Source organism: Patagioenas fasciata, chromosome 19 (genome assembly GCF_037038585.1).
Source record: "Patagioenas fasciata isolate bPatFas1 chromosome 19, bPatFas1.hap1, whole genome shotgun sequence".
NCBI lineage: Eukaryota > Metazoa > Chordata > Aves > Columbiformes > Columbidae > Patagioenas > Patagioenas fasciata.
In genome coordinates, this window is record NC_092538.1 from 5,687,624 (window position 1) to 5,709,294 (window position 21,671).

Genomic DNA, 21,671 nt, shown 5'->3' on the forward strand with positions numbered 1-21,671 from the left:
AGTTTCTGAAGGAAACCAGTTACAGATGCTGTAGAAGGATGAGAAGTATTGGAGTGAGCCAGACAGGGCGTGAGGGGCCCTGTGAGAGAGGGCCTAACGAGAGCATCAGCCTCCAGGCTCATCTCCAAGTACCGTCACACGAGTCCTCACAGCTTTGTCAGTGTGTTCGGGGGGGAAGAAATGTGGTATCATTGCACAGACTCTGATCCTCATCCTCGCAGGTGCTGAGTATGCTCCTGCTGATGGTCCTTAATTCCCAGTCAAGCCAATGAACCCTCACTCCCAAAATCCCAGAGAGCTTTGAGGCATTTCACTCATGCGAAGTCAATATAATTGAAGTGGCTATACACCTTTGAAGAACTGGGTGTCAGGTCGTCTTTTGAGAGTTGGGATGTTCAGAGGAATATGCCTGAAAGGTACAGTAAGAGATGAAACAAGATTTTTAATGCTTCTAAACTGTTTCAGATGCATTCATGGCTTTTCAGAAGTTTGATATAGGGACATTAGCTTGCAGGTATAGACAATCTTTTTAGTGGGTTTTCCATTCAAGACATTTGTCTTAAATCTTCTGGTTTTGCATCACTAGTATTTAAGAAATGAAGTTCGTTTAAAGACTATGCCAAATGCCAGCTGTAGGAATGAAGTGAAACAGAAGGGTAGTGTTCCATAGGGTGTGAGAGATTTGGATCCTAGAAAACCTGTTTACAACACCCAGGACCTTCTTTGCTTTATGCTCTAAAGATCCCACCTTCTCATGCTAATTAGTTTGCTACTTAGCAGCTTCCTATCAGCTGTTGAGGTGCCAACTAGAGCAGTGTATGGGGAGTGATTATTTGAAAGCAGTCAAAACATTTGCTCCCTGATACAATTTTTATTTTAGCCTGCTCTTCATCCCTTCTTTTTTAACCTTCTAAATTATGTTTGTCTTTCCTTACTAAATACTTATCTCTAACCTGGTTTTCTGCTATTCCTACCTTACTGATACTCTCTTGCCATTTAGCCAGTCGCGCTCTCTTTCATGGCTTAGCTAAATCTATAACAGGCAGCAAGAAACACTGCAGACCATTTTTTTCCCAAGAGCTGTAGGCAGTGTGTATTTTTGTTACTTTTTTTACTTTTCCCTGTATAGGAGCTCATGAAAATTTGTAGTCCTTGCCATGCTGGGAGACAGGCAAATGGAGGTCAGGGAGGCTTTTACTGAAAATATTTTCATTTGCTGTGGCTGTGCCTTGTTAAGTAAATATTTATCTTGGTTCTTTATAATTTGACCTCTTAACTACAGCTTCGCACATGCAGGTGACCTCTGCTGAAAGCCACCTGGGACACTGGAACAAGGTAACAGACCATTGGTTATACTCCATTCACAGACTGGGTACATGGCTTACTGCTTTTGTTTCTGGCAAGAAAGGGCAAGCTGTGGTTCCAACAATGACCAAAGACTCAGATTATACAGGTTATACACAGATTATACAGACTGTCCCACGGTGACTCGGTTAAGTATCATCTGGCTAAACCAACTTGCTGCTTTGGACTCCAGCTGCGGTCTCTGGGGGCAGGAGGTATATTCATCCATGGCTTTAGAAGGTGATTTGGAGCAGGATTCCAACTTAAGTGGTCTGAATTGCCTTTGGAAGGTGACTCTTCCTTAACTCCAGCTTCTAATTTAGCTGGTTCAGATAAGTACATGGAAATGAGTGGTGGGACTACCTCCTTGATTTTTACAGTCTTGTCAGATCTTCCTTCCTTTGTGTTGTACAATCATAGCTATTCTTTATGTGAAGCATCTTTGGGACACAGTCTGTCCCTTACTATGTGATTGCATTGTGCTTGGTGCCCTGACTGGGGCAAGGGAGCATTTCTCAGTGCTGCTATCATACAAAAAAACTTTGGTAGTACTGGATACCAGACTGAAAACTGAAGGCCTTAACCTTCAGTGAATTAACCATGGTAACTGCTGTAAAAGACTGCATAGTTTTGCTAGCCAAGAAGAAACAAAGCTGCAGGTGAGGGCAGACTGTTCTCCCTGTGCCCTGTCTCCAGCTGGAGGGGCTTGGGCTGCTTCTGGCCATGGGTAAGGTGGAAGGTCCCACAGGGCAACACCTCCAAGTGCTTCTGGTGGAGCTGGCAGCTTCCAGCGTGGTCCTTTTCTGCCAGCTGTGTGTTTAGGGGGGAATGGGGGCCTTCTTTTTGTGCAGGCATCTTCAACTAAAATCATTTTAGCACAGATATGTTTCTGGGTCATGAAGATTATCCCCCTCCTCATTTGTGCACTGTTTGTCTGCATAAACACATATTCATGCACATCAAAATGCACACACGAATAGCAGAATATGAACTGATGATGGCACCCTACAGTCCTGTGTGCTCTTTTTACTGTTTTCTGCTGAGGCCTTTCCTGTAGATTGTGGTCATTGCATTTGATGTTTTCTCTGGTGGTCTGGTAATACACACTTCGCTAGACTGTCATCCCCATTTTATAAGTGGGAGAAGTACATCTGGGAACACAAAACTGAGAGTAACCAGTGTAATACAGCCTCCTACTGCCTGAGTCATCCCAGAAGTCACCCAGGGGAACTATATCATTGCCTTAGTCACCATGAGAATGATAAAAACCTGAATGGGGTAAATTGCAGAGTCAGTGGTAGGAAGAGATGAGGAATTCCTGTGCTGCAGTTTTGTGTTTAGAAAGCATTTTCAACCCTAACAACTTCCTGGGGTCCTATATTTGCTAGCATTATCTCCATGAAAGAATGGATTTACTTACTTCGAGTACCTCAAGTATTGACACAAGTTGATAAGGCCTGTGGTCATTCTAGTTATCAAGGGCAGATATGCTGTATTTTACCACATAGTGCGACTTGTTTAATCGTCACCTTTGCTGAGTACTGAAATAGAGTGTGGTATTTTTCTTAGTTGGATTTGTTATATGTTTCTCTACTGAAAAACTTGCATTTAGCAAGTTACTGTATGTGGATGAAATGCATCTTCTGTTTTGCATCTTCAAAGCTCCTAACTAGTTCCAGTTGAATCAGTGGTGGGTTGGTTGTTCCACTAAAAGTGGAAGTATAGACTTCCTGGGATTTTCAGTGATCTCCATTTCTGAAAAGCCTCAGTGTATTTGGGGCAAAGATGATACATTTGGAGCAACAACCACAAAACGCACACAGACAGAAAAAAGCCAAACCTCTAAAACAACCGCCAGCTACTTGCCCTACAAAAGGGAAGTTTTGTCTCCATTCATACTAGAATGGCCAAGTGGAGCTGGATTTATTTTAGCCTGTTAGAAAAGGCTGTTGTTCGTCAGAGATACCACAAGAGGGTAGTTAAAGAGAGGCTGAAATATGTGTAGGCTGACGGGATGGTTCTGCTGTTTCGTGCAAGGTGAATGTAGCTGTAAATTATTTTTATGAGCATCTGATCTGTGAGGAGCTGTTCTGTTCCCTTGCATAAATGACAGAAATCTCAATGGTGCTGTGGCAGGCAGTGATCAGGTTGACTAAAGAGTGACCTTGCTTTATCACATTTAATGAGTGACTAGAAGTGGTCTGTACCCAGAGCATTCAGCTAGATAAAGGCAATCATATTTTGGTGAGTTACCATTAAACTGAATGGTGCTACCGTCCAGCAACAAAGCACATTGCTTATGTTAAGGGAATAAAAGATGCTTCTCTATAGCAAATAGTATGTATAATATGATTTAGTGAATGTCAACTCCGCAAACCCTCAGCCTTTAGTGAGGACATTAGTCCATTTTTTTCCATTTCCAGGCTTTTGAAAGGACTACACAAGGACTAACCAGAAGAATTGCTTCATGATGAAGAAAAAGTTAATGCCAAATTGTCTAAGCCACATTAAGCCCCTGCAAACTGATTTGTCCCCAAGGGCACAGCCTGGCCAAGGACAAAGTGCCCCTGGAAAGGGTGGCAGCCCTGCACGCACCCTGCTCCCATGGCCTCTGTGGTGTGAGCCGCAGGGCTCCTGTTCTGAGGGGAGACAATTGCACTCTGCCCTTGCGAGAGCAGCTGACGTGAGTGGGCGTTACCGCGGCGAGGGCGATCACACCCCCGCCCCTCCTCTTGAAAAAGCCTCCGGGAGGCTGCCCACCAGGTGCTGGAAGGGGCAATCAGCTTGTGACACGGGTGAGTAGCACCCACGCTGTGCTGCAGCAGCGGGTGTGGTAACTCGTGCACTAGGGTGTAGAGGTTGTCACTTTTGCTAGTTAGACCCTCTCACCTATTGCCACTGTCTCACACTGTTGCCAACCGTGGCCTCGACCAGAAAGAGAGCTTGTCTGAAGAAGACTGTAGCAACTCAGACAGACTGTCTGCCCCGAACCGTGGCTGTTCAGGTTTCTGGCTGCAAGGAGTGCCGGAGCCTGCTGCTGCCGGATGACAATGGCCAGCATCCCACCTGGGTGAGGGGTGAGCAGGTGCAAGATCTGCTCAGCATGGTTGCAAAACTTGAGGAGGTTGAGACACTGAGGACCATCAGGAAGTGTGAAAGGGATATCGACTGGTGGAATAACTCCTTGGCGTGCCACTCAGAGAGGCTCCAGGATACCCCCAAAAGGTGATGGCCCTGTCGGGCAGAAGGGGAAGACCTGAGACAGCCCTGTCGCTGTCGGGCAGGGGTAGGGGACAGAAAAGATGATGAGGGCTGGAAGCAGGTTCCAGTTCAGCGCCGTGGGCAACCTCCATCCCTACCTGCTTTGCTTCCCCAGGTGCCTCTCTGTAATAGGTTTGAGGCCCTGGATCTTGAAGAAGAGGTAGGTGAGGATGTGGTGCAAGGCCCACCTACGAGGTCACATAGAAAGAGGCAGATGATGCCACGCCTCAAGACCGCCTCAGATAAGAAAGAAAGAAGGGTAATTGTAGTAGGCAATTCCCTTCTGGGAGGGACAGAGGGCCCAATCTGCAGAGCTGACCCTCATCGTAGGGAAGTGTGCAGTCTACCTGGAGCCCGGATCAGGGACATCACCAGGACGCTCCCCAACCTCGTGCACCCAACAGACTACTACCTACTGCTGATCTTCCAGACAGGTGGGGAGGAAGCTGCATCCCGCAGTCTGACGGGAATGAAGAAAGATTTCAAGGCCTTGGGACGGATGGTAAAAGAGTCTGGGGCTCAGGTGATTTTCTCTTCCCTCCTTCCAGTTTTGGGTGATGATATGGGATGGAATAGAAAAATTCAGTCCCTAAACCTTTGGGTTCTTTGATAACGGCTGGTTTTACAAGACAGCAGTCCAAACAGTGATACATGGGAAAGGTTTATCTCACAGGGACAAAAGGATAGTGGGACAGGAATTAGCAGGGCTCATTTGAAGAGCTTTAAACTAGACTTGAAGGGGGAACGGGGTGGTAGCTGGGCTTGCATCAGTGAGGCATCACTCTAGAGTTGATGAAGGCTGGGAGGCCTCCCATGCCCCTGGGGTGAAGTCAGTGTGCTCAGCTCGCTCTCTGAAATGCCCGTACACCAATATGTGCAGCATGGGGAATAAGCAGGAGGAATTAGAAACCTGTGTTAGGGCAGGAGATTATGACCTGGTGGCAATTACGGAGACATGGTGGTACAGCACACATGACTGGAATGTGGTCATGGATGGCTATGTCCTTTTCAGGAAAGACAGGCCAGCCAGTTGTGGTGGTGGAGTTGCTCTTTATGTGAGAGAGCAACTACAATGTATTGAGGATTGTCCGGGCACGGATGAGGAGCGAGTTGAGTCTATGGGTGAAAGTTAAGGGGCAGGCTGGCAGGGGTGATACTGTTGTGGCTGTCTACTATAGGCCACCAGATCAGGGTGAGGCAGTTAATGTAGCCTCATCTAAGTGTTCCTGCTCCGGTGGGCGGATTGAACTGGATGATCTTTTGAGGTCCCTTCAAATCCCTAACATTCTGTGATTCTGCTGTGAACAGGGTGGCCCTACCTCCTCAAGACCGAAATCCAAGTGCCCAGCTCTGCTCACCTGGGAGTCACACAAGCAGTTTCCGTGAGGCCAAACAGCGAGGTGGGTCAGCAGCAGCAGGGTTGAGGAGATGGTGCCTTGTACCTGTGTGATGGGGGGGGACAGGAGCAGCTCAACCCATGGCCAGCTGTGCTGCCCCATGCTGGGCTCCCTCACCCACCTTGCGGCGTTATCGTTGTGGTGCTTTGTTGTCAGTGGAGTCATGCTATGATAGTCATTATGGTTTTAAGTGACTCATTTTCCACTTAACTGTATTATTGTGGTTTACAGAGCATCTGGAACTTTACAGCAGTAAATACGTGACTGAATCCTATAGCAATATACTAATTGATTTCTTTGAAGCATCTATTTAGCAAAACACAGGGTGGGCAGGTGCGTCTGTGCCTGTGGTTCCCGGCCCAGCTCGCTGCTCCCCAGGCATCTCTTCTGGCCACACCACAATGCACCGGCACAGTGCAGAAATCCATCCAGCTGGTGACATAATTGCAGATACAGGTTGATTGTCTTTAGCATGAGTTCATGCCACCTGAAGTTGGAATCCTTTGATGAGAAAATGAGAGATTCCAGTCAGAGCCACGCGAGAGCCCCAGCGCTGGTGCTGAGGCAGCACGGCCCGTGAGGCGTTGGAGTCCCGGGGAATGACACCGCTCTGCTCTGACCACTCCTTCCCGGCCGGAAAAACCCGTCTGAATTCACCACCTGCTGTTACGGTTCTAGTTTTGTTTCTTTTTTCTCAGTTTGAGCCTTTCCATTGGCGCAGGCACGGCCGGCAGTCGAGCTGCAGAGGGCAGTGCAGGAGAAAGAAACCCCAGCCAAGATGGCGGCCGCGCTTCGCCTGCGGGCGCGGAGGGGAGGCAACAGCCCAGCCTGGGAGAGCGGCGGCTGCAGCCCTAACATTGACTTTCTCGGGGAACTTTTTAAAAAATCTTTAATTATCGTTTCTTACTGGTGTTTTGTTTTTAACCCTCGAGTAGATCCTGACCGCCGGGAGCTCCTGTGCCCCCTGCCGAGGGGGAGCAGCTGGTGCCCCTCACGTGTTCGTGTCTCGTGGTCTCCACAATTCCCAGAAGCCCCCGCGTCTGGTTTTAGACTCGCAAGGTGTTCGCACGAAAGCTTAGGTCGGGAGTTATTTTGATAAAGGCATCTTGAGGAACTTCTTGAGGAATGCGGCAAGTAGAGCCGGGGGGGAATGCACCAGCTGTAAGGTTGTGTGTCACCTGCAGAGATGGAAAAATGGAGCAGGAAAAGGAGCAGGTAGAATAGACTGGGCTTTCACAATTATTTATTTACTTGTCTTTATTTAAAGAGTCAGTAAACACCTTTCTTTTTCTGCTGGCACCTCTGGATGTTGTCCCTTGTGTTTGGGGCAGTCAAAGGACAGGATGCTCCCCCAGGACCCATCCAGAGCAATCCCTGCTCCCCGTGCTCTGCGGTGAGCTGAGAGGGATGAGGATGATACAACCACCATCTTTGCCCTGCAAAATCAAGGTGGCATTGCTCAAATGTGTGTGTGCCAGTCTCGAGGCCAGGGGAGACGGGTACACCAGGGTAGGACTGGTGGGAGTGGAAAAATAATAAATTAATAAATGGCACCATCACTTCCCAGCTCAGGAGATACGTGACAGCAGCAGCGTGGGAGGAGCTGATGTTTGGTCTGCTTGTCCTCGCCTCCAGCCCAGGGCAGGTCTGCAGCATCTCGGCTGTTTGCAAACCTGCACTCCCCCATGGTGGTGGCTCCAGATCTGGGCTCAAGGGAACAGGGACTTGCCAAAGCCACCCCCGTGCCCCCAGCCGTTTCCATCTCGGCAGGGCTGGTGCACTGCAGAACACCCGTAACACACCCCTGGCACCCCGGGGTGCCCGACTTCAGCCACAGATTTTATTGTTTAGTAACGAGCTCACCACACCAGCAAGCCAGGACAGGGGTGGATGGTACATGAATACATTATCTATAGTAGTTACACAGACAGATTTGTACAGCTTTTGTACAGAGGAAGAAATAAAATGAATCAAATAACAAAATAGACATTAGCAGTCAAACTTTTTTTTGTCTTTTTTTTTTTTTTTTTTATATCATACTAACAAAATCTGATAGCCAAAAATTGACTAAGCTACAAAATTGTAATACATACTGTACGGTTAAAAGGTTATCATCCATTTATACATCTAGTATCGCTTTTATTCTGGTAACTTACATGAGGCCTATAGGATCTTAGTGTATTAATAATTTCCTACAAGATAGTGTTGAGCTGCTAAAGCTGCCGAACAACAGAGTACTGGGATTTTTGTTAAGACTTTTACAGTGTCATTTGCATCGTTTTGTTTTAAATGAAACCCTCATGCATCTCTCGTGCAAGCCAGAGGAACCGCTGGTGGCTGGGGGGAGGCAGGAGCTGTGAAGCCTTGGGCAGCTCGGTACCCAGCGTGGTGCTGCCCCTCGCTCCAGCGCTCTGGATGCTGTAGGAGATAAAGCTGAAATCACCAAGACAGGTTCTTTTCCCTTTGGTCTAGAGGGTTAGAGAAGAAACCACTAAACACACAATAGTCTCCATTTCAAAGACCCTTTTTTTGCCAGATAACGACTCAGCCTTCAGCAGAAAAGCATTGCTATGGGTGGGGTGAGGCAGCTGGTGCTGAATCATCGATGGTCCCACATCCAGGTGCTGGGGGCTGCAGCAGGATGCTGAGCACATCGAGGTCACCTCCTGCTCCCCACCCTGCAAGCTGGGTGCAAAACCAGCACAGCACGCAGGAGCCAGGAGAGGGGCTGGGGAGAACACGCAGCTCCCCGTACCCACTCTCGGGAATCAAGACAAAAGCAAGGCTGAAGCCAAAGGGGAGTGAAGGCACAAACAGGAACCAGTCCCTGACCGACAGCAGGAGATGGGGGCACCACTGCTCCAACACCCTTGAAAATCTCCCCCAAAGAACCAAGCCAGTAAGACCAAATATTGTGAAATACTTTATACACCACCACAAAGGCAAAAATAGCACTTAAACTTACAAATAAATAGAGGGGCTGGGGAATCTCTTCTTGTCCTTTCCAAGTTTGTCCCTAATTTGGTCTCCTACAACCCCTGAAGGGCAGCCAGTGCCAATTTTGGAGACAGAAGACATGACTGGTGCCCAAACTCCCTCCTGGCCACTTTAGACGGGGTTGAGCTGAAACCCAGATGTCACGTGTGATAACACATCCTGTCAGCACCATAGTCAGTCCTGTCTGTGGAGCAGCTCCTACGGACCTGCACCCCAAGGGTGGTGGGGACACAGGGGACCTGGCTTCACCCCACTGCAGCACAAAGATCAAACAGCCTCTGCAGAAAGCCAACAAGTTCCATCAGCTCCTGGCTCATCCTTAGGGACAAGCACGGTGATTTACAGCCAGAGAAGATCATCAGCACTGACTTCACACCTGCTCTGACCCACCTGCTGTTTGGCATTGTTACCTGAGCTGACTGGGAAGAGCCACAGGTCTGAGCTGCTCATGGGGGGACAGTCCCTGGGAGGAGATGTGGCAGAATCCCACTCCAGCCTGAACCAGTGCCACCCTGACAACTCCAGATCTGTTTAGCGGAGCCAAAGATGTGGTCCCTGTAACCACTCCTGGGGGATCCCACCTCATGCAGAGCCAAAGGTTCATCAAAGGAGGTGGAAAATTCAGGTAACCTTTCCTCTGTAGATGAAGGCAGCTATCGGGGAAAATAAGTTGCAAACCAGAAGGGGCTCTCTCACCTGCAAGTGCCCGGGAAGCCCTGGGCTCAGAGACAGGTCCACTCACGCCAACAAGAGCTGCGGCAAGGACTTGAGAGACCAGCCAGTCCACAGGAGCCCTCTGGGAAACACCAGCCCTAAATTCTTCAAAACAGGAGCTCCCAGTGAAGTATTCACTGTCACAGGTTGTACCAATGATCACTCCCTTTGGGATTTCCCTTACTCGCTTAAATACACTAACCGGAAGGATTTTGGAGACCACCCCTATGATCCTTTGGGAAAGTCTCAGTGCTAGGTAGAGATGTGGCAATCTTCCTGGTGACCAGTAAGAGCTGATTAAAGACTTCTGCAAGGCAGGATGGGCCCCCACTCAAATTATTTTCTAGCCAGTTAGGTCCCAAGCTCTGCCTCCCCCTGCTGTCAGCCAGACTTAAGCTGCCTTTTCTGACCTGCTTTAATCTCCTTAAGTCACTTTCTTGTCTAATCCTCCTTTTGAATGGAGAGACCACCAATCCTGGGTCCAGTGAGCAGGGTCCCAGGATGGTATCATAGTCCAGATTCAGCAACATCCTCCTCAGGGCAGAACTGCAGTCACAGAGCCAGAGCCTTTCCCAGGCTGCTTCTGGCTGCCCGTTTTTCAAGGAAATAAGAACCTGGCAACCCAGTAAGAAAAAGCAGCACAACTTCATAGGAAACGAGGGCAAAAAGCAAAGCAGCTGACATGCTGTGAGGTTCATCTGCCTGTGGTCTGGGCTCAGATCTTCTCTCAGTGGTCTCTTCTGTTTTGTCTTCCACAGATGCCCCATCATTACACAAGAGCTTCTGAAGCCTGGACGAGTTGGGCACTAACTACGGGAAGCCTGGTAAAAACTACTGCTGTGATTCTTGCCTGTAGTGCTGCACAGTGAATCTGAGCTGGACTTTCTCACACTTTTAAGAACACGTTGTCCCCTTCCTCCACCCTGATGTCCCTTGGGAGCTGTGGTGCAAAGAGTAAAGCCTTCAGAAGGAACAAGACCCTTGCCTGGGCCTGCATTGCTCTGTACGGACACAAGAGCTGTGTGGGCTCCAGTCTTGGACTCTTTCTGCCCCAAATTCTCAGGTCACACACAGGTTTCTGTACCCATCAAATACAGGCAGCCACCACTGCATGAGTACTCACAGCAGCACTGTAGTCTCCTCTGTTCCTGGTAGTGTTGGAGGGGCCGATGTCAGCCCTGCAGAATGGGCAAGCAATCCCCAACTAGCTGTTAAATTAAACAGGCATGAAGGGAACCATCTCCTCAAGGCATCTGTCCCGCACCAACTGCAACCAGCGTGGAGCCCTCAGGCCAGCAATGCTGAGATTCATCTGTCTGTGGAGTCCTGTGCTCAGAAAAAGATCAAGTTGCGGGGAACAGGCTGGGCAGCCTGGCTGTGGCCCAGGGCAGCACCAGCCCTGCTCAGTGACCTCTCTGCAGGAAAAGAAAGGACAACCTGAGCGAGCTGTGCCTGTCCTCAAACAGCAGTGGGTGAGAAACAAAATAAATATCCCCCTGAAACCAGATTATCTCCCACGACATGCTATGATACAAGTACTAAGTGCACCCTCCATGCTCTAAAACAGCGATGTCTTCCACAAGGCAAGGAGGGACACACGTCCCCACACCTTGTCTTAATCAGTCTAAGCTTGCCAGCACGAACAGTCAGCCCAGCCGGTTTCACTTGCTTGTGCAGGTCTCCAAGACACCAGGGTGGGTGGAAGGGAAGGGACAGACCTTGTGGGAAGTGTGAAGCCTCTGGGCATGTGCTTTGGAGTTCAACACCAGAAGCAAATCCCTTTGCAGCTCCTGTGGGGCTACGGGGACTCAGTGACACGTCAGGCACCGTTTGGGGCAGCTGTCATCCTGACCACGTTGGCTGGTGGGACAAGGGCAGCTGGAGCAATACAAATTCCACAGTCAAAACCAATACAGGGAAGAAAACCAAACCCAGAGAGATCTTTCTGCTCCCTCCTGGAACAATGGCTGTCTTGGAAAACTGGACTCCAGGATTGTCCTGATTACCTCAGTTAGTATATTATAAACATTGTCCTGCTTTAAAGTGAAAATACTGTGTCTAGTCTTTTGGAGGTGCTGAAGCCAGATGGGGTATCATTTTTCTGACTGTGCACAGGAGCTGATACTGGCGTGAAATGATCCTCTTCACCTCTTCTCTATCAGAGCTTCTCCTGGAAGAAAAGAAATCTTGTTAGGCAAACTGAGGCCAAGCACAGAGGTCTTTTTACAGAAGAGGAAACTGAGGAACAGATTGGCAAGGACATGAAGCCTGAGGCTACAGGTCTTGTCCTACATCATGAACACCAGGACAGCATGTCCCCTGATATGCCACCCATGTAAAGGGAACTGCAGGGACCTGAGACCAAGTAGGTTCCTCCTGGTGCTGCCAGGAGCAGAGTCACACAGGCATGAACCCAGGAGACTGAAGGGAAACTCCCACTCCACTGCTCCCTTCCAGAGCAAGGGCCCATCATATCCCCTTGCACGTCTCACCAGCATCTTCTTCATGGCTTCAGACATTTTTACTGGTAAGATGACATTCCCACTGTGCTTTGGGAACCAGAGTTGTGCACAGCCCCTTGCTTTCACTGTGGGAATGAGAGTCAGGCTTTGCTGGCCAAACTGCCTCCATCCAAGAGCTGCCCCCAGCACAGGCAAGAAACCACATGAAGCAACGACTGTTTTAAACAACATTCTGCTTTTAACTTACCTCTTGCTTGTGGGATTTATCCTGTTGGTGAATCCCGTTAGCAGACCCAGAGTTTCCAACAGTCTGCAACAGAGAAGGGACAGTTCTTACTGAAGAGAGACACAGAACCTAGTGCTTTTACCTGGTAAAACTGCCATCTCCTTCCTTAGCAGCCCAGCATGCAGTGCCCACTCCTCACAAGGAAAAGAGAATGCAAAGATTCCACCCCACTTATGGCAAGAAGCTTCCTGCCCTCTGCACCCTGGCCCAGTCCCCACTTGCTGGATCGCATCCTTCCCAACTACAAAACATCCCCCAAATTCTCACATACACAGTTACCTGTTCTTCACTTCTGACTCTTAAATCCCAATACACAAACCCTCAGCCAAGGGCAGCGTTAGCTGAAGAACATGGCACAGAGAACATCCCAGCAGTGAAAAGGACATTTGCCATTACCCATCTCTGGGGACAAGTCTGGCAGCCAGGACAGGCTGTTCTATCTTTGGAAAGCACAAGAACTTTTAAACTTTTATAATGTTTCTTTAGCAGGGGTAATATAGAGCCCTTCAGCTTCAAAATGACAGTACAACCAGCACAAACAACAGCAGAAAGCTGCAGCCTCAAGTCACAGCAAGCCAGACATCAGTTGCCTGAGTCTTGGTAATCAGATTCACAGTTGCTGGTGAATTGCTGATGTCAACAAAACCAGACATTATGGGGAGACACGACTTCGGGGTTTAAAACCCATCATTAGAGAGTGCCAGCCACCCAGATTCCATTCTTACCATAACCATGAAGGTGCATAATAAACCCTACGGGACAGAGGTTTAGCGTGGGCAGGAAAAAAGGGCAGAGATTGAACCTGAGCTCTGCTTTGAGAGCCCGTTTGCCAGGCAGCAAACCCCACCTGGATGGATGGCAATAGCAGCACTGCTCTAGTGACTCAGCCTTGGGGTCTGCACCCATGGCCACAGGCGGCTCAGTAACCTGCCCTGGCTGCAGCACACCCCATTTGAGTGCTGAGCAGCTATCAGACAACAGGAGTTAGGCAGGAAATTCTGTCTCAGTACAGGGTCACGATAATGAGCACAAAGTGATGCAATTCGCTTCAAATTAAATAAAAAAAGCTCCCAGAGCAATCACTGCAAATTCTCCAAGAAAAGGCTCAAGTGCTACATCCTTGTCATTTCCTGCAAAGCTGTGAGATCAGGGTCTCCCAAGACATGGGGAAGGCAAAGATCTTCTTCCTCTATTACAGGACAAACACTTTGCAGCTGCAGGCATGGAAACAGCAAGGCAGCAATTACTCGACAAAGAGATGAAGACACTGTTCCATTATGCTCCACCAGCTCCTGCACCTCCTTGTCTAACAGCAAGGCCAACCACGCACATCGAGGACCGCAGAGCAGCGGCTGACTTAAGCCTGCAAAGGGAGAGTGGTGGTAATTGTGGTAATTAGAGATTTCCTCCTTGAGCGTGCTGCAAAGTGAAGTCTTTGCAGACAAAGAGTGATGCCAAGGCAGATCCCTGGGCAACAGCTGCTGCTGTCAAGGAGGTCAGAAAGTAGCACAGAATGGGTTACAGTGGAAATGTGGCTTCTGGGGAGGAACCATCCGTTCCCTGACTATTGCACCAGAACCTCTTTAGGCCAACAACATCCTCAGGCTCAACTCGAAAGCCTCTGGTTAACAACTCCCCTTCATAAGGGGAAGGATGAACAGATACTGGGCTGAAACAAGGGAGTGTTGATCCAGACTTCCTCGTAATTATGCACTGACATCAACAGAAGTTTGAAGCCCAGCTTCCTGCAATAATCCTCCGTCTGTCTCTTAGCGCCATGGTTTGTAGTTGAAGGCCGTATCTCTAGGATTTCTTAAGCATGGAAGTATCAAAGTTATACCAGGGATAATTAGCTCATAAGCTCCATTCCAACTCACTATATATAAATATCAGTTATTTTCTACAGCTGGGGAAGAAATAATTACCACCTGCACCACACCTCTGGAGCCAGGAATGCAAAAGGGAAAATTTCCTTTTCTCAAGGGACTCAGCATTAAAGCAAACAGAAATAACTTTCCCTGCCCCTCCCACAGCTTTCAACAGATGAGGGTGTCACGATGCATTTTCATTTGACATGTAGCAATTACAGCAGCAGCTAAAGTCACTCTGGAGGTACTGACAGGATTATAGCACGTCTTGGACTGCCACAAACTTGTCATCACGACTCCAGCTGTCCTGTCTGGTGCTGGCAGACGGCTGCTGCCGCCGCATGGCAGGATATGAAGAGACTGTCTGCAATGCACAGATGCTCCCCTGAGCCAGTGGAGCTTTCAGTGCTACTGCAATGCAAACAGCCATTTGGTGTATCTGCAAACTGTGCAGAAGCCAGTGCCATGGGAAGAGGAGAAGACTTGATACCCCCTGGATTACCTACCACAACATATCTGCACCTGCATCAGGGAAAACAAACTCTCTGCCTATTCTCCATGTCTAGTGGCTTGTTGTGTATAATACTATCCTAAGGTGTTTCATTGAATGTGAATTATAGCTCAATAATGCAAGAGAAAGAATTTTCAGCTAAGAATTTAAATAAGCAAGTAGGAGAGGAGCAGTGGTGCATCTGGGCTCTGAAAGCCATGACCTAGTTGCAGATACAACAGAAAATACAGCTAGAAGAGGAAAAAAAGGACATGAAGCACAAAGCTTAGCGCAAGGAGCAGGTCACTTGGCAGGAAGAATCACTTAGGGCTTAGGCACTGCAGGTATGAGACAGAAAAAGCCAAATGTAGAGAGTTTGGCTTTTTGCAGCCTTCTATTTCACAAGGATGGATGGAAGACAAACAAAAGAAGCAGTTTTGCTTTTGTCAGAAGAAACAAGAGGACACCAGAGGAAGCTGGGAGGATAGCAGCTGGGATGGGAACATTCATGGTCAATCGGCAAACCCAGATCAGATACAGAGATGCTTCCAGCAACTGGTTAGTGAAATTCAGAACAATTTCCCAGTCACCTCTGAAGTTGGTACTTATGGACTGCAAGGAAATAATCCTCTCTGGTTGGCAGAAACCCTCAATTTTCATATTATATGCAGCCACATGTCATCATACGCATAAAGTACAGTTACACTGCAGACTTCCCCAAAACATCACATTTTACAGCCATGCTTGCAGAGCACAAAATGATCCATAATTACTGATTTGCAAGGCTTTTCTTAAGTTTCAAGCCACATCTAATAGAACAAAGTCTTGCCAGGCTGTTCCTAGCAGTGAGTGACCCAACTGACTGCATCACCCCTGCAGCACATGGCAAGACTGCAGGAGATTTCTCAAGACAGGTGACCGCTGAGTGCTGAGCGACCTGGGAAGTGATTGCAAATGCTCTACCTGTGATTTCTCGGATGAGAGCCTCATCGCTTCCATCAGCTTCTCCATCTGGTGGCCCTGCTCCAGCGCGTTGCGCAGCACATCCTCCGTGCTGACCAGCCGGTGCTGCAAACGGATCACTTCGGACTCTGACGAGGGGTCGATCAGGGAGTATCGCCGCTGATCCGTTACCGATTTTTCCTTGTCCTTAGACAGAAAAGGGAAAATAGGAACATATTAGATTAAGGCAAATAACTACAGAAACTAAGCAATGTAGAAATCCAGAGTAACACATATAACCGCGTTTTGATTTCAACAGTAGATGGGGTCAGAGCACAACTCTGAAGGCAACTGCATCGAGTGCAACCAGCAGCAATTCCAGTTTGTTCCCAGCAGAGCTCAAATAAATTATTCACATTTCAACCACTGGAGGACACTGAAGTACACAGGAATTAGAGGACACTGCTTATTCCTGCATCAGAGAACACGTAAAGCAATGTGCTGTAGCTGACCCACCTTCAATTTCTCCCGCAAATTTTAGCCCTGTGGGAACAGGACAAAACAGGAGAAGGACATACGGACATTTTTGCTGCTAAGCCAGGCCTCAGCTCACAAGCACAGCCAAGGAAGTTCTCAGCAGATGCTCAGTAGCACAAAAGAAAACATGGATACTCAGAGTAAGAGTAAAGGGCTGGGACCCCCTCAATGAGCCAGAGAGCCCTCCAGCCCCCAGGCCACGGCCAGGAGGGGTTTTGATGCCCTCACCAGCACAACCAGTTTCTCTCGCAGTCCCTTGATGTCATCTTTGAGCTTCTGTTCCTTCAGCCGCCACTCGGCTTTGTGCACCTCCCGGCTGAGGTCCCGCTCCGGCCCAGGCGAGTGCCGGTTCGCCTCCAGTAACAACGCTCTCAGCTCGTTCAGGCTCCTGAAAGCAGCAGAACAAGAAGGTGAAGACATTTTCATACACCACACAGCACTTCATTCTCCATCTACATGGGCACCGAGCTGTCTTGCAGCTCCTGGTGAGCATTGAGATAATTATTTGAAAACTCACAGCCCCTAATTTTAATCAAATTCCTGCACGAGCATCTCTAAAGAACATGAAAGTTGGGGCTAGACTTCAACAGTTCCACCTCTGGGTTACTTTTGGTGGTACATTATTAATACAGCAACCTGAACACACACACACACAGACACAGAGCTTCCCGGCTGCAGCTCCATCCTTTAGACCTGCACACTGACCTTTCCTTCTTGAGTAGCTCTTGGCTGATCAGGACCAGTTGCCCTGAGGCATCATGTGTTTTCTTGGTCAAGGCTTCCAGTTCACCTTCCAGCCTCTTCTTTTCTTTTGAGGCCAAATCGGCCTTCTTTTCTGCCGTTTTGCATTTAGTTTCCAAAGCTGTGAGAAGCAGAAGATACAGGGAGAAGAAAGGTCACTTAGTCCTTTACTTACATTCCTGCTTTTTTGCCTTTTCACAATTCCCACAGGCCTGGTTAGCTCTAGATTTGGTGCTATTTAAGGGTAGATCTCAGAAACAACACACCCAGCTCCACTTATTTCTGCTTCTTATGGCTTTTAACATTCAGTGAGCTCAAAAAGCCCTTCTCACAGGATACAAATATCTTCTGCGGGGTTTGTGTTCACGTCTTGAAAAGAGACTGGAACTCCTGAACAAATTTTTACCAACAATATCCACTAACAGACAGGCAGTGTCGTGTTTTATACGTGCTCATTTCAGCACCTGGGCTCTTGTCCAACACCAGTGCAGAGGACGAGCAGGGAAACCCCTAATTCCCACCAGCACTGGATTAGGGAAACTTACCACTTACTTGGGCCCTTAGATTTTCAGTCTGAGACACCAGCGATGATACCTCTTTGTCTCTTTTACTCAGCTTGTCTTGGAGGTCTGTGGGAGAAAAGACAAAGATTAGAAGCTTGGAAAATTCTTAGTGCAAACTGGGAAGGTACTGAGTGTTTGGTATGGGTGGGGGTGCGATGGACATGGTGATGGTACCCTCCGTTTGTAGAGAAGCAGCAGAAGACAGATAACAGGTGTTTCTCACTGCATCTCACCACCATCTGGGCTTTAGGAGGCAGGGTACACAGCTGGGAAGCCATATCAGACAGGTTAAGAATGCAACCACAAGGGGGAAAATAAAATCACAGAAAGGGACTTTAAGCATGTTTCTCTGTGTTACCTCCTACACTGGAAGGCAGAGGTGGTTTTAAAAGACATTTTTTCTGGAGGTGATGCGTTTCTACACTCAGAGCCATAGGAGTCTGAACTGGTTGGTTTTAGTCCATCCTATATATGGCTTATTCAGTGTGGAAACATGATGCGCAAGGACTGAGGGGCCATTTTAAGAGTAGTGACTGCTGGACCCAGTTATGTTCTGTCCTCACTAGGTGGGAATTACCTGTCAATCAGCATACAGTTTGGCATAACACATATAATCCTGTATCTGCAAAGATGGGGCTGACTGACAATGCCTAGATAGCGTGGAAAGCTGATGCAAACAGGACAAAATATTTCTGTTTGAATCCACAAAGAGCTGGAGGGACACTCAAACCAAATAAGGTTTCTATTAAGTGAAGTTTAGGCCTGCAAAAGTCCCCAGTAACCTCTTTTTAAATTGCTACATCCTCAGCAGGACGTTAACAAGGACTTTGCAAAGAACAGACTCCTTAGAGGGGAAGAACTGAGAAAAAGCTGTGCCATTACGGGCCAAATGCCATTTGAAAAGAGAAGTGACAAGTTCATCCTTTAGAGATCACCTTTGTGATCTACACTGAACATGTTTTATGCTAAAAAAAAAAACCCAAAACAAAAAACACAAAAACCCCAGCCCTAAGGGAAGGATGAAGAAATACGAGTCTCCTGGGAATGCGCAAGGCAAGACATGATCTGGAAGCACTTGATGTGTCTTGGAACAGCCCTGAATCCTTCACAGACACCCAAAAGCAGATGCCATGCCCAGCCATGTGGTAGGACATCCCTCCCAACAGAGACCATCTGGGCCACCCAGCTCTAACCTTGCAGGTCTGCTGTAGCTCAGACTGGGGCTTACAGCTTACACCCTTGTGTGAGGGAGGCTGAATGCAAATTCAGTTTCAAAGCTACTTTATACAACTTCTCTGAGTGCGTAAATTCCATGTTTTGTTAAAGGGATGGATTTGATTTATGGTAAACTTAGTAAGAAAAGTAACCCACATCATTTTAAGCCAGTCACATTAATATCTACCATTAGCAGCCCTCTCCTGTGAACAAATCATGTTTAATGTCTGGATTTTGTGTGCTGTAAAAGTCAGTGATGGGATGGAAGTGTGCCCATTTCCCCAGATCTGTCTGCAACCTGCACCATCTGCACAGTGAGCATGTAACACGAGTGGAAACAGCCACCCCGTGTATGTTCAGCCAGATTAGAGAAACAAGAAAAAAAAAAAAAGCCAGACAACAAATGGCATCCGGCAAAATCTGAGAGATTAAACGGCTTCCTAAAGTCCTTCCGCAAGGCCATCCCTGCAAGAGCAGAAAGTCAGAGGAAGAGAAGGCACACAAGTCACTAGAATGGGGTGTTCCAAGAAAAAACAGTACAATTTCATACCTTCCATAGTCTGCTTCATCTTTATCCTTTCTTCTGAAATATCATTCGTGTCAATCATCTGTAATAAATGTAAAATAAGACATGTAAACCAGCCCTTTACCCAAAGGCTCAAAGAAAAATTAACAACCACAAAGCCTCATCTGAAGCAGAAATTTACCCAATACCCAAATTGCAATATTCTACACCCGTCCTGAGAGTGAAACTAAAGGCTTTTCAGGAGTTGGGCACTACTGAGGGTTAACTGGTCCCATCTGAGAGTGCCCACATGCAACAGCCAGCTGAGCACAACAGTGAGATTCACCCAGGAGGGAAAAGACACCAAGACACTGGGCTTTCCCTGTCAGATCTGGTTCCAGCTTTCACACACCCAGAGGTTGTGGAAGAGCTGCTCTCCTGGCAATTGGTCTCATGTGGTTAATCATGGCACACGTTCAAGTGCAAATACTTTCAGCATTCAGCATTGAGACCCATCAGACAAGTTCCTCAACTTCCGAGGAATCTCACTGTGCTCGAAGTTATAAAAATAGTAACAAAACATTGATTAAAATAATCATTATTAGAGAATGAATACGTTAACAAAAAAGCAGTTGCTGTGGCCACCACCTCTGAAAGCCCCCAGGTCAGTCCCCAGAAGCTTGAATGGCTGCAGGACACATTTAACAGGAGCACATCCAAAGGGGAAATAAGCCACCTGATGTACTTTTTGGTACACAAAACTATTTAACTGCTCTTTGGAAGCACAGTTGTGGTTCTCACCTGAAGGTCTACAAAAGATGGTCACAAGACACATTTGTTTGTTTAAAATATTTGGATAGTTAATACTGCAATCACATTAAATTGGCTAAGACATTTAAAAATAGAATTTGCCCTGTGATGCTCAAAGGCTTTCACCCGTGCATTTCTTGCCACATTTTCCCGATTTTAATCGACACATAGTTAAAATAATTATTTCAAGACTCCCTGGTTCTAATCCAATATCCCCCAGAGCCCTCTCATTTATTTAAAGGGCTCTGGAACAAGCCTCCAGCTTTGTCTTTTACATTCATCCCTGTTTGAATATTGGCTATAATATGTGACATGTTGTAATAACAACCGACTCGTTCCAGGGCCCTGGTTGTATTTATTGTTCACAACTGTCTTTACTGGATGAAACATGTTGAGCAACCCTTGAAACACCATTGATGCTGTAGATTCTTCCTGGGGCATTTGCTTCTCTTATCCAGCTCAATGTGCCTTTTTGAAGGCATGAAGCTCTGACTTGGCCAACAGTAGTTCATGGGCTTGACTTTGCTGCCCAGAGGTGCAACCAATTTCAGTGGGACTTTTCACATTGGCAAATTTAACACAGACATTGTATTCATTTCATTGGCACCCCAGCCTGGGACAACTAACTAGATTGCCAGCAATAGATTTCAAATTAGTATTCTTAAAATATGCACATTTCCTGGCTTATTTTCATCTTCTGCATCCCCACAGGGATAAGTTTTAAGTTGGCTTTCTGCTCATTTCTCATGCAAACACAAACAGGGGTCCAGCAGTAGTAATCTCCCCCCTCACTCTAGTGCAAAACCGCATGTCCCCGTGTCACACCACAATGGCATCCTATGCCATCATCAAAAAAATGAGGTGATGTAAAAAGACACAAAAGCCACAGAAAATTGACCTCTTCATATTATGATACTACTGCTTTTATTCTAGCCTTGCCTGAGAGGCTCAGGACTCGCATTCAATAGGGCATTTTATTTGCCCAGCCTGGTGCCATCCTGACCCTCGCTAGCAGCTCTTCCACTGCAATCCTTGAAGTCAAGACATCCCCATGTTTCCCATATATGCTGCAAGGCATTGCTGGCACACACCTCCCACCCAGTCACACCAGCTCAAGTCCCTAACTGGGGCTCTCAAACCATGTTCCACATGCTGAGCAAGCTACATGCTCTATCTCAGCATGGGTGATGTCTCTTATTCCACCTCATCCCCTACCTCCCTCTGAAGGGCCTTGCTCAATAATGCACTAAGGCTGCTGCAGCTCCTTGAGGGACAACAGCCATATTGTAGAAATGATGCTTTTTCAGCTCAGAACGCTCTTTGCTGGGGGTGAGAGCTCATCCCTGCAAACCTCGACAGCCCTAATCTGCTGCCACAGTACCCATGTGCCTTCAAGCCCAGATGTGGTCCACTGGCTTCTCTTGACTCTTATTGTAATTGTGGCACTGTAATGGCTTTCAAGAATGAGAACACACCCTCAGCATGGAGATGCAGTGCAGACAAAGCACTACCCATGGAAGATATAAAAACATCCAGATA

The 21,671-nt window shown here is 47.6% G+C and overlaps 1 protein-coding gene across 6 annotated transcripts in view; it reads right to left on the reverse strand.

Moving 5' to 3' along the window:
• Positions 1-6,220: 6,220 nt before the first annotated feature.
• CLIP2 (CAP-Gly domain containing linker protein 2) overlaps positions 6,221-21,671 on the reverse strand; it is an 86,188-nt gene continuing 70,737 nt past the window's right edge. For 5 of the 6 annotated variants that reach the window (XM_065852800.2, XM_071816878.1, XM_065852801.2 and 2 more), the window contains 7 exons: positions 19,368-19,425; positions 17,585-17,668; positions 17,004-17,160; positions 16,527-16,686; positions 15,783-15,968; positions 12,423-12,485; positions 7,829-11,883 (listed from right to left, as the gene is read on the reverse strand). In XM_065852800.2, coding sequence (XP_065708872.1) covers positions 11,872-11,883; positions 12,423-12,485; positions 15,783-15,968; positions 16,527-16,686; positions 17,004-17,160; positions 17,585-17,668; positions 19,368-19,425 — 720 coding nt within the window. In that variant the 3' untranslated portion in view covers positions 7,829-11,871. Of the gene's footprint in view, positions 7,181-7,828; positions 11,884-12,422; positions 12,486-15,782; positions 15,969-16,526; positions 16,687-17,003; positions 17,161-17,584; positions 17,669-19,367; positions 19,426-21,671 lie in introns of those variants that run through there. The other variant, XR_011741889.1, reaches the window with a different exon arrangement.